Consider the following 15,738-nt stretch of genomic DNA (forward strand, 5'->3'; position numbering starts at 1 on the left):
ACTGTCAAGGGGCCTGAATGGAGCGACTACTTAAGACTCGACATGCTGATCAATAGTGCAGTCTCTAGGTCCAGACAGCATCTCACACCTCAAGGCCATGTGGAAGTCCTCTCCAGCTCTCCTCCAGCTAGATCAATATGCCATGCATACTCGCATGCACTCCATTTGCTCCAAACCACACATCAACAGGTGCAGATTAATATGCCTCATTTATATGAGTGAGTCCCTGATTCACCTCAGATTGAGCTGCCTTGTTCTACATAAAGAGCGCAGTCAGACGATTCGACCGCCACTTGCCAGTGCAAGAAATATACTAATGTTTAAAACACCCCTAAAGGATCTGCCAAGGTTAGAAATCAAGATAAAGCGCTCAGCCTATCCTAAAATTGATTTATAACTCACCTCTTACAAAGAGCTCTTGAAAATACACGAGCCAGTGCCACATTGTTTAAGGCTGATTTCATTTTGAGCTTTTTCCCTTTCAACAGAGTCTCAAGACATAATCTGAAAATATTCTTGGATAATACCGCCACTGAATGATGGTGAGGAAAGAATGACACCTTGAAATGCTGGGTTATGTGTTTACTGTACAGCACTTTAAGGACAGGCAGCTTGACCCCTGCCGCTCATATCGACTGACATTACTGATTTTTCTGCTATACAACTTAGTGTGACGCTTGCTATTCCAGCAGGTCGGCTTACGAAAGAACTCTTCCTGCCAATCTCATTATTCTTTTCAAAAGGCCAATTCATAGTATTGCTGTTACACAAACATGTCTAATGAGCAGTCTGCAAGGTTAGATCAATACAGCTAACCAGAAAAGTGCCCGGAACCAAACATCTTAAAATCAGTATCACTAGGTGATGGACTCATTTCTCAGGCCAGATCAATGGCTGACCAGAAGACTCCATTAGAGGACCTTTTAACAGCAGCAGTGATTGGTGGAGGCTTTAACATTTTACAGCAATTTCCAGTAGTTGGATTCTTTTTTGAAGAAGAAGAAGAAGAAGCATTCAATAGAAACAATTAAGCCACATTTAAACCCCTATACGAACTAATTCCAGAATTTAGGCCAAGTTTGGCACCCTCAACAGCAAAGATAGTATGAAACTGAACAGCCATGCAGTTCTGGGTAAAGGCTGTCAGTGATTATAACATTTATACTTATATGCACTACCATCAGAAAAGTATATTATTGGTCACAAAAGCAGTCATGAGGTGCCATAAAGAGTTGCCTTCGGCAACAAGGAGAACAAAGAGCACTGCAAACAAAGGCTCCAACAGAGCCATCATTTCAACATTGTAGAATCAGTCTGAGGTTACACAAAGAGACAGAAGATACAGAGTCCACGGACAAAGTGTTATCTTCCAACCAAATCCCTTGAAAATATGTTTACCTTGGAAAATGTGCTATATTTTAAAGAATAACAGTAGTCACAGGAAAATATTTATCTTATTCAAGTTTTCATTCTGCTTCAATGACATGAAAAGAGGAGGAACTTAACAGAACTCCAACTCCTTTGTCCCAATCAGCCCAACAGCAAATTATTCTTTATACTGATCCACATCTGCCAGCCCAGGAGGACTGCAGCTGGTTAACATTACTGTTTTCATTCTGTCATGAGGACGAGCCACTTGTTGCAGATAGAGGAACACTTCTCCCGTGCAGTGTTTGGCAAATATGAAATATGTCTTTTATGAAAAACGCACCTGAGATTTTTGGATTAATGCTGAGATATTTTATCTGTGAGGCACCATAAGATGACTGCTCTTTGCTTCTGTTATATTTGAGATACAGGAAGACAAGTGTCGAATCAGTCTGTCACACCAAACAATAAATAAAAATAGGTTAAAACTAAGAATGCATTTTAAAAATGACAGAAAAGATATCTAAATTTGATTTTGGGAAGGATGGCACAGATTTGCCAATGTTCTGCCTGCCAAAGTTTGGATTTTATGCTCAGGTTTCTTTCCTCAATTGAAAGACATGCATGTTGGTAATTGGTTGTTCTGATTTGGCCTGAGAATGAGTGGCAGGAGTCCATCCAGGGTGTGCTTTGTGATATATTTGAGCTAACTTCAACTGCTGTAATAGGATCCATACAAAAAGCCTGTTAATTAGTTTGCACAGGGTTAAAACTGAACCTATTTATCAAGTCATCAAGTTTCTCTGACCCGTGCTTTACGGCATATGACAAAAAACTCTGACATTTGATTCATCTTCAATAGATTAGTGACCGAATATATTCCGTGCACCATACGAGATACTGTTGTCATATTTGTTTGCATTTTTCTTGAGCAGTGCAGAATAAGGTATCCAGATTTGACAATTACTGAACAATGTTAAATATCATAATGCAACCCTTAAGCTGTCGCCTTGACTGACGTTCCCTTTATTTTAATTTTCATTTAAAAAGAAAAAAAAACATGGCATATGAAAAACTCACAGTAGGGTTTTTCAGATGCTCTTTTCATACCGAAACGAGTTATTTTTTCATTTCTTTTTGTCTTCTAAAATGTGCTCAGCTTTGTGCCTTTGGCTCTGGACAAATCCCACCAGGATCTTTAATTTAATATACACTACAGCACTCATTTTGACAGAATTGCCCTTCTAGCCTCAAGGTCTCATGTTGTGTGTCTTAGGGCTGGGAGATCATTTTTATATTTTCACTTTCCTTGACAGAATCAGTCTGAGAAAAATCGGTAAATCATATTAGCTGAATTATACATTTTGTGAAATGTATTATTAAAAGATTAATTTATCACAGTCAGTTTGTTTTTTCACAGAATATTAACCTTAGAATGACTTCCAATCAAGTGGCTTTTTTGTACACTTTGATAGATTAGTCTTATAAATTATTCCATGCTTCATTTTTAGAATATGATTTTCTGGACAGTCTAATGGAGCAATTTTGGGCTCTTTGTTCCATCAGCAATCTTTCAAACACTAGCGCTCTCATCTCTCGCACTCTGTATCAAACTTGGCTTCTTTCAGGAGGTGTCCCACTGTGCTGACGACACCCAGACATAAATATCCCTTCTCGCCAGAGCACTTTTCATCTCTCTGTCTGACCTTCTTTCTCTGCTCTCCTAATGTCTTTCTTTCTCTGATTCCTCCCTTTTTGAATTTCTTTCCCATTCACGTCTCTCTTCCACCTGCTCCTGTGAAGACTTACCTTTTTGCCCAGTTTGGCTTTGTCTCTTTGTGTCTCAACTTCTTTTTTTTTTTTTTTGCAGTTTTCAAAATTTTCCTCCTCTGGTTCTCTTTTCATGTCTTTAACTGAGCACATCTACACACCTCGCTGTCCTCCATTACACCTTCTTAATTCTTTTCAGTTGAATTTTCTGGTTAAACTTACTGACACTTTCGAGGTCTTTCGGAAATCGTCTTTTTTTTAATTGAGGTAAGAAGTGATTTAATAATAAAGATATAGAAGAATCAAACAAAAGCAAACTCAGATTCTGTCCCTGAGTTTTTTATCCACTGGGTTTTTTGGTGTTCGAGGTTTTTTCTATCATTATTTTTGGTTCTCTCTGGATTTTGGTTCAACATTCTGTATTGTTGGAATACAGATTTATGGTTTCTTTTCTGATGCGTTGTAGAAGTTACTGTTATTTCATGCCTTCACATCTGAGCTTCAGTTTCATTCAGTTAATCCCATTTTGTGTTCTTATTGTGTCCCCCCAGCTTTGTCTTCATGTCTGTCTTTTGTCTCTCTGTGTTGAGTTTGGATGTTTGCATCTTTGCCTAAGTGGTTGTTATTTCCTGTTTTATTTTGATGATTTTCTGTCACTCGTGCATCTTATTTAATTCTACGTCCTTGTCTCGTCTTCATGTGATTCGTTTCAGCTGTTCTCCCAACTGTTTCCTTTCCCTGGTTACCTGGTGTGTCTTTATTGTCTGAGTCTCCCCCTATCCTTTTTCATGTCCTCCCTCGTGGTTGTGTGTCTTCATCTTCAGTGTTTCCTAGTTTTCAGTTTCCCTCTTCCTGCCCTGCTACTGTGTTGGACTTTTATATTCTGTTTAAACTACAGCATTAAAGTTCATTTTGAGTTACCACCTCATGTCCCTCGTCTCAGTCTAAATCCTGCCTGCCACGCCACACATCTGTTTTATGAAATATTTGCTGTCATGTTGCATAAACATTTCGATTTGGTGTCCTAATCTAGTATGTACGATGGTGTAACAGTTCTAATCAATCACTGCTATCACAATCCAAAGTGAAATACCATTTTTACTGCTTTACTTGTTTAATTAACCAAGCCTTTACAGAATTAACACAAGATTAATGATTGAGTGAATATAAGCTCTATCTGTAAAGAGTAACTTAGCACCAGACTGACAAGTAGCACCTTCACTACAGTAGGTGGATGTTTGAACTCTGAGCACGTTTTGAATCCTTGAAATGGGTGTTTCCATTTTACCATCTTTATTGCAAAAAATCAGATGTGACGAGGAAGTGCAAGTCTGACTGGGACTTGTGATTGACTAGTTGTTAGCTAATGAGCATCCACTTTAGCTAATAACTAATCAATCACAGAAGAGACTAGTCAGTCACTGATGGACATAGTTGGATGCAGAAAGGACTGCAATTACCCCTGAAAAAAATTTGTACAGCAGATGTTCCTGACTGGCCAGCACTTCTGAAACACACACACACACACACACACACACACACACACACACACACACACACACACACACACACACACACACACACACACACACACACACGCACGTCTGGTTTGCTATCCTCATGGGGACATCCCATTGACATAATGCTTTCCCTAGCCACTTACCCTAACCCTAACAATCAAAAATAACCTAATCCTGACCTTTACCCTAAACCTAACCATAACCCAATTGTAACCCTGACACGAAAACCACATTTTGAGTGAGAAAAGGGGACCTGGATTTTGGTCCAGTATAGTAAATTTCAGATTTTGGTCCCCACCCAGATAGTAAGAACCTGTACGCACGCACGCACGCACGCACGCGCACGCACCACAAGAGAAACTTCTCAAATCACATTGTGCACCGTTTCAAGGAAACATGTTGTTCGACCCAGAAAAAGCAGAAAAACAATATTGTGCACCGTTTTCAGATTGAACATGCCCCAGGTGAGCTGTTGCACCTATAAACACACCCAACAGTGATGTCACAGGGTCATGGAGCCCAACTGTGCATCGTTCAAGAGGACGAGGCATTAAACGTCAGGAGGTCAGCAAAAATGTTTTCAGACAGTTTTTCTGCAGAGAGGAATTTTTAGCAGAGCCAAAAGAAAATCACCACTATTGAAATAATAGTTGAGGCTTACCACTAAGGAATAATATTGGTCAACAAAACAGCAGAAATAACAAGAAAATTCATCAAGTGCTGTCAAACAGGAAACTGACCAACGGCCAACTGTACATGGAACAATGGAACAATACTTATTATGCTGTCACCCAAGGCCCAAATCTGAGCCATGGAAAAAAATGGGTATGAGGTTAGAATTTAACTAAAAATTGCTCTGTTTAAAATGCTGGATCAGCGCAGCACTGATACACAACACTGAGATAACTTTGCTTTGTAGAAATAGGTTGTTTCAGCCCTATGTTTATATTACTGTTGGGGTTACTAGACCAAAGTAAAATATAATTATCTTTACATTGAGTTATAGAAGTTTTGAAAGTAAGATATTCACCTGAGGCTTCCTGTGTTTTGTTCATTTTCTACATTTAGACTGAAAGGGAAAGATGCAAAAGGGAAAATGCAATTTATCATCGGGCAATGGCAATTTTTGTACAAATGGGAAACGTGTCAGACATGCTTAATTTTCTTGTAACTAATGGTACAGACACGGTCAGTTCAGCAGTTGTTAGTTTAAAAAAAAAAAGATTTTCTGAGAAGATCCATGGGCGATCGTGGCTCAAGAGTTGGCAGTTCGTCTTTTAATCGGAAGGCTGCCGGTTCGAGCCCCGGCTCGGACAGTCTCGGTCGTTGTGTCCTTCGGCAAGACACTTCACACGTTGCCTACTGGTGGTGGTCAGAGGGCCCGGTGGCGCCAGCGTCCGGCAGCCTCGCCTCTGTCAGTGCGCCCCAGGGCAGCTGTGGCTACAATGTAGCATCACCAGTGTGTGTGAATGGCTGAATGTAGTGTAAAGCGCTTTGGAGTCCTTAGGGACTAAGTAAAGTGCTATACAAATACAGGCCATTTACCAAGATTCAGGTTGGGTGGGGGCCTCTGTCTGGAGTTTCTAACTTCACTGTTGACTTCGGAAATTTAGGTTAAAAAAGAGAAAGTTTACATTAATCAACAAAAACTTTGTTTGATAAATGCGGGAGAGTCTGGGCCGTGAGCTTCCACAACTTTTTCTGTAATTTTACACATTTATCATGTAGAAAAACTGAGGGGTGCTGTTGAAATGTGTGTAGTTAAACACCTTCACACAAGTGGATTTTCACTTTAAGTGGGCTGTATGTAGCCCTCTATGCAAAATGAGTTTGACATCTCTGGTCTACACACTGGTGGTGGCAGAGGTGAAGCAGGTGGAGACTTAGACAAGGACCTCTATTTGTGATGGAGAGGAGGTGGGTGGCATGATTGAAAGTCTGAAAAGCAGAATGACTGAAAGGCAGTGAGATTTTAAGCACACAAGACAGAAGCTGATTAGCTCATAGAAGGTGGATAAGGTGGCGACTGGGTCAGAGTGATGACAAGTTTGACAGCGTGAGAACCAGAAGTGATGTAAAGAATAGATTAGCAGCTCAAACACCCAGGAATGCAACCAGATGTGTCAATACAGGTCCTTCCTACAGTTTGGTATTAACAAATAATCTTGACATAAAATGTAGCTGCCATGATGTCAGCCATTGCTTTCTGAAGTCCTGTCTTAAAGCCTTTAAATGAGCGTTTCCATTTTTACCATCCTGGTTTCAAAAAAATCAGGCAGAACAAAAGCGGTTCTGCCTGGGATTAGTCGTTAGCTAATAAGCGTGCACTTTCATACCACAGATAACACTGTTTTACATAATAGACTTCATTTTGTATTCAATCTGTTCCAAAACGAGTGACTAGATCAAAAACTCATCAGTAGAGGTCAATACAGAAAACAGTTTTCTCATTGACTTCCATAGGATCAAAGTCTTTACTAATGGTGAATAGTTGCGATGTAGTAACAACCACCTCTCACCTAATGTCAGGTGAAATTGGTTTCAGCCATCCCACGATCCAAGCTAGATTACATGAAATCTAAAACTGCTTTAGTAATCATTTCTAAATTAATTTCAAGGAAAAAAATACTGAGTGCCAGTTTTTGAATTTGAATTAGAACATATGCAGCATCTTTGGGTTTTAGGATGGCTAGTCAGGGAAACAGAAAAATCTGAACACAAGTGTTTGTTTGACATTTTCTAAACCAAATTATTCATGAATTATATGTGAGGAGAATCTGAAGCTTACTCAATAATGAAAATTATCGATGTTTGAAGCTCTAATTTCAGCTTCCATTTACTCCGTGTTTCCTTCCTGGACTTGAAGTCAGGGTGAAATAATCTCCTCCTCTAAAAATGACCACAGTTATATTAGTAATAATATTATAAGGCGCTGACTGGTCGAGTTTCAGTGAAAAGGTCGTCGGCCTCATAAGCTGGTTCACCATTTTATTTTGAGAGTACAGTGTAGGTTACCATTTACCTTTAAGATTCCACAGGAACCAATTTTCAGCATGATTCATAGATATCTGGCCCAGAGTCAAGGTTTTTTTTCCTCCTTAAGGCGCCAAACATCTTATTCTGCCCACTACACGTCTCTGAATCTCAGCAGGAGGCACAGATTGCTGGCCATCATATCCTAGTTATTACCTGTAAAACATTTCACAGAAACTGTGAGACATTTTGCTGTAATTCAAGAAACATTTTCTTTCCTCCATTACCTCTGACTTCCAAAGTTGTGTAGTTTCTACCCACAGTGTGCGATTGTTGCCATGAGCTGCTTTCACCCACTGTTAGTCTGCATGCGTCGGGGACCTGCACACTAACACGTTTGCTTTTAACCACAGAGACACTACAAGCCTACAGTTCAGAGATGGTTTTAAAAATGTGATTCATGCAAACATAAGATTTAGATTAATTCTAATATAACACTGAGTCAGACATTTGTGTTTATTTTCTGTGTTCATTGCAGAATATATGCAAGATACCTGCTGAATTAATGTAAATGAGCCCCTCTGCTTTATACCTGTGTTGCACTGCCCCCCACAGTCCAAAGTGTGCAACTATGATTTTGTGGATGGTTGCAGAAACATTTTGACACGATGCTGTATTTGATGAGAGGGTTCTTTTTCATTTCTTTCTCTGTGAATGAGTCCATCACTTTGTGACTAAAACCATTCAGCTTAAGGCATCTGGTGCGGATGGTAAACACCTGTTATTCACATTTCTTTGTTCTCAGAAATGACCGATTTTTGACTGCCAAAACCAGGGGTGTCAATATTTTATCATGTGCAGCTCAATTTGCCCTTAAATGGACCACACCAGTGAATCAGAGTGTTTCCTAATAACCTACAGTATTGTGCAATAAGTAAAACCCCTCGTTTTACTTCCAATGAGCCAGACTTTGGTGAAAACGCAACTTTCTTTCGGATAAGCGGAGGAAAAAAGGATAAGAGGCAGGCCTACAAAACAATCTACAGGAGATGACTAGTATCTGAAAGCCATGTCTTTAAGAAATTAGGGAAAATGTTTGGCTGAACTATGCCAAATTACACAAGAAATGAACTGAGAATAAGTAAAAGCAGCTCTCAGGAAGTGATAAATTCAAAAATCCAAATTTTGGTTCAAATGATTCTCAATATGTGCAGAGGTCAGAGAGGTACAACAGTGTCTATAGCCATCTTTAGAACACGATGGAGGTTCGGTCATGGTTTAGTGCTCCATTTCAGCCAGCAGTGTCCATGATCTTGTTAAAATTGACAAAAACATTATGCACAGAGAAAAATGATCATTTGTATCAGCACGTGCAATGCTATCTGGAGTTTCATTTTTCAGCATGACAATGGTTCCGAGCCAGTGCAGTAAATGCACACCTGGATAGAAAAACACACACTGGAACACTATCAGTCATAGACTGGCCTCCCAGAGTGTGGGATAACCATGACAGAGAGCAGAAAAAAGGCAGCCAATATCCAAGGAAGAGCTTTAATTGTCCTCTGAGAAGCCTGTAGAAGTATTCCTGAAGATTACTTACTGTAGTTCCATTTATGTTTCAATAAATCTCGTGTCTCACGTTCCCTGGCAAAATACAAAGAAATGAAGTGTGACGCAAGACGTTTCACTGTACTATATTAAAAAACATTAAAAACAACTGTCAAGTGTTTCCCACAATAATCACCTGGACATTGTCTTGTAATTGGGTCTGCTATACTGGGCACTGGGTCTGCTATAATCTATGTGCTGCAGTCCATTTTATTAGTGGCTTTCTACTGTGAACATTGTCTGCTGTTCTTATTATATTTGATATTAATGCTCTTAACTGTATTATTTTATTGTTTTTCTGTAAAGCACTTTGGTATGCCTAGGCTTTTAATGTGCTCTATAAATAAAGGTTGTTGTAATTAAAACCCGAAAAGTTCGATTAATTCTCACACACACACACACAAATTGTTGTTATGGACCAACAATTTCTATGGTAAATATGAAAAAGTGTCATTTAATAGAATACTAGTGGTAAATACCTGTCATTGGCTCGGTCTGTGATTTACTTATATTTTCATACATCCATATTTTCATATAGGATGCCAGATGTCTTCGTCAGTGAGAAATCTGTAAAACTGAACATTGTTGCATTGTAGGAAACTCAACCGAACGCTTATGTTAAGAGGGAAAATTCATTTTTAACCTGCTCTGATTTCCTCCATGAAACTGAGGCGTTCTCACCTTTCATCTTAGCGACCTCTTTCAACTTCACGCAACATCCCTCCTGAAGTTTTCACAACAGCTCTGTTTTTTCAAACCTGGAAATTTTAAAGCTGGAGGGATTTGATTTTAGATGCACAGTGATTCTAATTGTGTACAGTTAGTAGAGCTAAAGTTATTAGGCAAACAAAAATTTACTTTTTTTTTTAAGTCAGCAATGCAGTAAGCTAGAATTTCTCCAGTTTCTTGATAGCATCATTGTAGCATTATTCTTTGAAAGTCTGTTTATAGTTTCTCAGAATCTTACACTTTAGAGATCAAATGATCAAAAAATAATAATCAGAATAAGGGAGAGAAAAAGTACTAGTTAGGCTATTTGACAAATGGACCTATTAAAATTCTGCTGTCAAGTATCAAACTCAGTATTTTGCTGTTGCCATCTGCTTGTTTGAAACAAAGACATGACAAATGAGGGGCAGAGAAACTGAAGGATACTCCACTGTCATGGGCTGGTGACTTTTTAGTCACGTAGCAGAGTATACCATTCTTTCAATTTCAAATGTGTTCCAATTGAAAGACAAAGTCAGACATCCGGACTTCCCAAATTTGAGCTGGAATGTCCCTTCAAGTCGACTTCCTACTCGTAAAGTCAGCGAAGCCACACCAACCACGTCTTTCCTATCCAAGAGGGGAGGAGTGTATAAAAAATAAAATTTAAAAAAAATAGTAAAACTGTAGAACATGTAATCTGTGCCTCCACCATCATGTATTTGTGACTTACTAAACCATACAAAGAGTAGCAAGTAGGCTCTATCTTGTAACATTTTCCTCACTGCTACTACTGACATCCAACTTCTGAACACAGCACAATTTTCCTTTTTGACCCTAACAGGTGCTATAATATATAAAATGAACACCATGTTGTATTAAATAAGACTTTAAAATACCGATTTACGCCACAAACATTTCAGGAAAGCATTTACTGAGGTCACAGATCAATAAAACAAAAGGGACATCACCTCATTAATTTCATTACATTCTCACATTTTTTTTTAATTTTTTTTTTTTTTTTAAACGCTGAAGGCCATTGGGAAGAACGCAGGTTTAAGCCTCTCTTCAGATCTTGAAGCTACAACATTCTTGCTCTAGTGAAGCAAGTCTTACACCACTCACCCTATCAAGGCTTTTTTGTCTCTAAACTCAAGCAGCTAAAGTTGGTTCATAAATAACTCGCAAAACAAGTCCTCTGAATTATTCAGCCTCATTTCTGGTTTTGATCCCTGTGGTTAAAACCCCCAGTACAACAATAATCCATTAACCTTTTACACAGAGCATAACTGCTAAATGTGTGGCAAACATTGTGCCCGTCTCTCCCTTTATGTAAGTACACCATCGTAACAACATGCACGTTCAGGAAAACACTCCCAGAGAAAGCAACTCTTAGATGAGACACATGCTGCACATTAAGCAGCAGGAACTGGTGGTGGTTTGTAAGCAACTAATAAGAAAAATGAGAGTCTAGTCACAGTGTCAGACAACAGATGCAGTATGACTGCCACTGGAAGAACACCAACTGTGCACCATAATGCCACAAGTCAGCTGTCTGGCACACAAGTCTATTTTGTGAGATCACACTTTAATCTAGCGGGGTTTGCCACACTACAGTACGACAGGTAAGACAAGCTTCTTTTATATTAAAAAAAAAAAAGTGTACATTTGCCAATTTGAAAGCAGCTATAATTCGCACTTAATTGAGCAGCACAATAAGTCAGTCTTGGGTCCAAGGCTTTTTTTGGGGGGGGGGGGGGGGAGGAGAGAGACAACTATACAAACTGAAAAGATGCAATTTTAAAAAAATAAATAAAAAATTGCATACTGACTGCTACTAACTATAGATGAGACCAAATATTGGCAAGGTAATATGCATCGTGAATAGAAAATTTTAATGCTACAGGCATCAGTGTGTTATCGGATTATTTTAGCCCACACAGCAGAACCATGTCAATTTATCAGGATTATAGAGGCTAACCTGGTTCAGAATGGGCCTCTGGGGGATAACTTCCACAACATTAAGTGTGATTGATCAGCCTTCAGTTGACGTGTAGGTGGATGTCAGCTGGAAGTCACCGACATTATATACATATTTGGAGAAGATGGAGTTGCTGTTTCTTTGCAATCATTTTGTATGGGTTATTTGCCTTTTGGGGAAACATCAAAACTCCCTATGCAGTAAAAACCTTATCAAACGCATCACTCATTCAGTGCTTCAACCAATGCAATAAGTTGTTCATGGAGATGTTTTTTTTCAGGATCTGATGGAGTTCAAGTATTAAGGTTTGCATACTATGGTGCAAAAGTCAGTTAATTGGTAGGTTTCCAGTTATGAGCTCCAAAAATCTTGTTGCTTCTTCCTGTAGCAATTGTGAATTTCAAGATAAGCCATCGAGTGCTTCATACAGATTTGTTTCCTCACATAAACTGACACCAAAATAGATTTATTGAATTCAACTCTGCTCGAGCTGAAAATGTCACAAAACTCCATGTTGTAAAGATTTCCCCCCCACCAACCTCATTCAGGTTCATGCTGCATTTGAGATCAGTAAACCAGCCACTTTGCCACTATCAAAACACAAGTCCACATTAAGATTTAAAAGATTACATTTATTTCAGAAAGGGCAAAACATTTCATAAATACTGAGCAGCTCATTGGTATAGACCCAGACATTAAGCCAGAACTAATATACATGCTTGAGAAAACTGGATCAAGACTAGAATCTATCCAACTCAAATGCAGGCTTTCCCTCATCTGCATATGGCAAAATGTCATTAAATGCCAGTCTACAGTGTCATTTTAACCAAGCAGCAACATGAGACTTTGAAACCTTGATTTGTGGCTTCAAAGTCCAACTCAATTTAGGATCCAACTATTCTGCTAGAGCTCAACCCAGAAAGCACTTATAATAACTCAAATGGTTGATCAAGTTTCACTCCCCACATCTTACAGCAATTGTTCTAAAAAGCTGGAAAAATCCAAGCATGTTCACAAGATGGACAGGTTAAGTCAAAAAGGACAGTTTAAGCTGAATTGAAGGTTTCTGGCAAACGTCGTGTTGCTCTTAACACATGCAGAAGTCTTTTCCCCAAATAGGTGGGTCATAGTTTTTTCCTTCAACACAATCCATTCCATAATCACTGTTCATAAATGCAGCAGTCCTTCTCCAGGTCCAGCATAATCAGCCGACATGGCAATCAGAGCATGGTGATGAGTTGATATGCGACATGGTAGACTGATGTCCCTGAAGGACCCAGAGAATCTCCTTTATGATTTTGGGTTGGGCAGAGGGCGTCGGAACAGCAAGATGTGTGGCTCTGGAGGAGGAACACCAAGAAAGTTTCATTATCTTGTGCAAAGTAGCAATTTAAGTCTTGGGGGGGGGGGGCAAGCACATCTCTTGTAACTCTTAATTAAAAATAGGGTGTGCCAGCCGTTTTTTGTTTGTTTGTTTAATTTGGGCCACAAAATCCAGTAGCAATGACATCTAGTCTGCATCACCTCAACTGCAGAAACCTAAGTTTTAAATTACTTTGTTTATTTAAATGTTAAATTATTCTCTTCTGTAAAATTAAATTCCTTGTTTTAGACTACTGATTGGTCACCTACGCCACCTGGTCATTCTCAGAGCTTTAGTTAAAGGTAACGTCACAGAGTGAGAAAAACAATAGTGGTCAAAGTGATCAGCTGCAGTTTTAGTCTAATTGTGAGTTGGCCTTTGCTGCAAAATGATCACCATGAACTATTACAACTTGTCTCAAGTTTCAGTTCAATATGATCAACAAGCTACACCACCATACACCCACCAGCAAGCACAAATTACCAAACCAATATTTAAAATCATGACGCTGTCAGTTATTACCTGGTTGGTGAATCATGTAATGCACCCATCCTTGACTCTGTTGGACACCAAGGTTTCTCCACTCGGTCTCCGACATAAGATGGGTTTTGGGAACACGCTTGGCAAGCTCTTTGGGTAGCATTACATGCCTGCGGGGGGAAAAGAGGTAGTATTACATTCTCAACGCAGTTGCGTTGGGCATTAAAAAAATACTCATGATGTGTCGTGTAATGAGCTGAAGCCATCTTCTTCAAAGAGTCATCTTAATAAACCTTAATGTAACTGCATGTCGTAAAAGCATGCCTTACGTACCTGTACTCGTATTTGTCGTCGTCATATTTGTCAGAGTAGTAGATCTGTTTGTGAGACATGGTGGTACCCTGTGGGAAATGTGTTTTAAACATTAACGGTCACAATTAGAGAAAAAGGAAAGAAGCTAAAAGAAGGCTACATGAGTGTAGCTATGCTATATCCGTTCAAGCTAGGTCGACGAGACTTTAAAACATGTGTGCGTATTTATCGTCTTAAAATCAAAGTATGTGTTGTTGTCAATGCCCAATACGAATAGTTAAGTTTAAGAACTTACCTTTTGTTTTGTTTTTTCTAATTAACTTTCCCAGAGATTTTAAAAAAGCCGACTATTCCAGTTATTTCGCATCCGACAGCGACGATTTGTTTGCTCTCTCTTTGTTTCCCTCTCGAATGTCTGCGAGCCCGCTTTTCACCGTTCAAATAGACCTCGCCTCGTCCTATTGGTCAATACGACCGAAAAACTCGTCTGCTATTGGTTACTTCTATCTGTCGCAGGACATTAACGTAACTTCTTTGATTTCCTAATTCGTCATCAGGGTGGAAAAATCTGGGGAAAAAACAAAAAACAAAAAAACAAACATTCCATTTCAGTCCAAAGTTCGACCACAATTCTGTCCTGACATGCTTTGGTGTGATTACATAACCGGTCCCAGACTGAGCTTATAATGTTTTTAGCGGTGATATCGTGAGAAAGTTTTAAGCCTATTATAGTTTTTGACACTGTTTTATTCAATTGAGAGAAAGGTGACGTCAACAAGGTTTCTTCTTATTTTAGCTCTAAATTTTTAACATTTCAAACGGTTTTACTTCAGTTCGTTTCCATGCATTTTCTCATTGTATCTTAGTTTTTATTTTATAAGCGTTTATATTATACAAGTTTCCGTATTTTTTTTTATTAGTAGTAGTAGTAGTAGTAGTAGCAGTAGTAGTAGTTTATTTTTTTATATAATTAAACAGATAACACTGTGAGCATGTGGAAGAGAGCCTGGAGAGGTGGAGGTCTGCAGGTAGTAAAGATGGATGACTTTTACATACTTTGGGATCAACCGTCCAAAACAATAGACTTTGCACAATAGAGCTGAAGAACGTGTAGGTGGAGAAGATTGATATGTGAAGAAAGAATAGCATCGAGAATGAAGGTTAGAGAGGGAAGGATGAGATGGTTTGGAGATATTCAGAGGAGGGATAGTGGATATATTGGGCAAAGTTACTGAATATGGAGCTGCCAGAAAGAGGAAGACCTCAGAGATTATTCATGTATGTAGCAACATTAGTTTTAGTTAACCAGCCTATAATTTATAGTCTAATGTTATCATTTCCGCACCTATGGACATTTTCAACACCCTACATGTGTATCTAGAATCTCTTAATTTTTTACTTCTAAATAAATTCTAAACTGACCTTTGCCCTGAAATCTCACCCAGTCTCACCAAGTTTTTCTAGCTCACTTTAGCTTGGCCTGCAGTACTTCTGTGAGGATTCTTGGGCTTAAGTCCCTCCTACTTAGGAGCTTAAAACTTTCCTTTTTAATCAAGCTCACATCAGGGACAGATCATGTGACCCTGAGCCACCCCTTATTTATGCTGGCTGCCCATTATACTAAGCAATCCTCTGCTTTTCTCTCTTTCACTCTC

At 39.0% G+C, this 15,738-nt stretch overlaps 1 protein-coding gene across 1 annotated transcript; it reads right to left on the reverse strand.

The window, feature by feature from the left end:
- Positions 1-13,109: 13,109 nt before the first annotated feature.
- On the reverse strand, positions 13,110-14,463 carry cks1b (CDC28 protein kinase regulatory subunit 1B). The gene is made up of 4 exons (XM_085346316.1): positions 14,379-14,463; positions 14,105-14,172; positions 13,814-13,941; positions 13,110-13,268 (listed from the first exon to the last, which is right to left on the reverse strand). The coding sequence occupies exons 2-4, from the start codon at positions 14,161-14,163 to the stop codon at positions 13,219-13,221; spliced, it is 237 nt and encodes a 78-aa protein (XP_085202442.1). The 5' UTR covers positions 14,164-14,172; positions 14,379-14,463; the 3' UTR covers positions 13,110-13,218.
- Positions 14,464-15,738: the final 1,275 nt, after the last annotated feature.

This window comes from Diplotaxodon limnothrissa, linkage group LG22 (genome assembly GCF_057381915.1).
Source record: "Diplotaxodon limnothrissa isolate DT_005_m linkage group LG22, D_limnothrissa_male_GT1.1, whole genome shotgun sequence".
NCBI classification, from domain to species: domain Eukaryota; kingdom Metazoa; phylum Chordata; class Actinopteri; order Cichliformes; family Cichlidae; genus Diplotaxodon; species Diplotaxodon limnothrissa.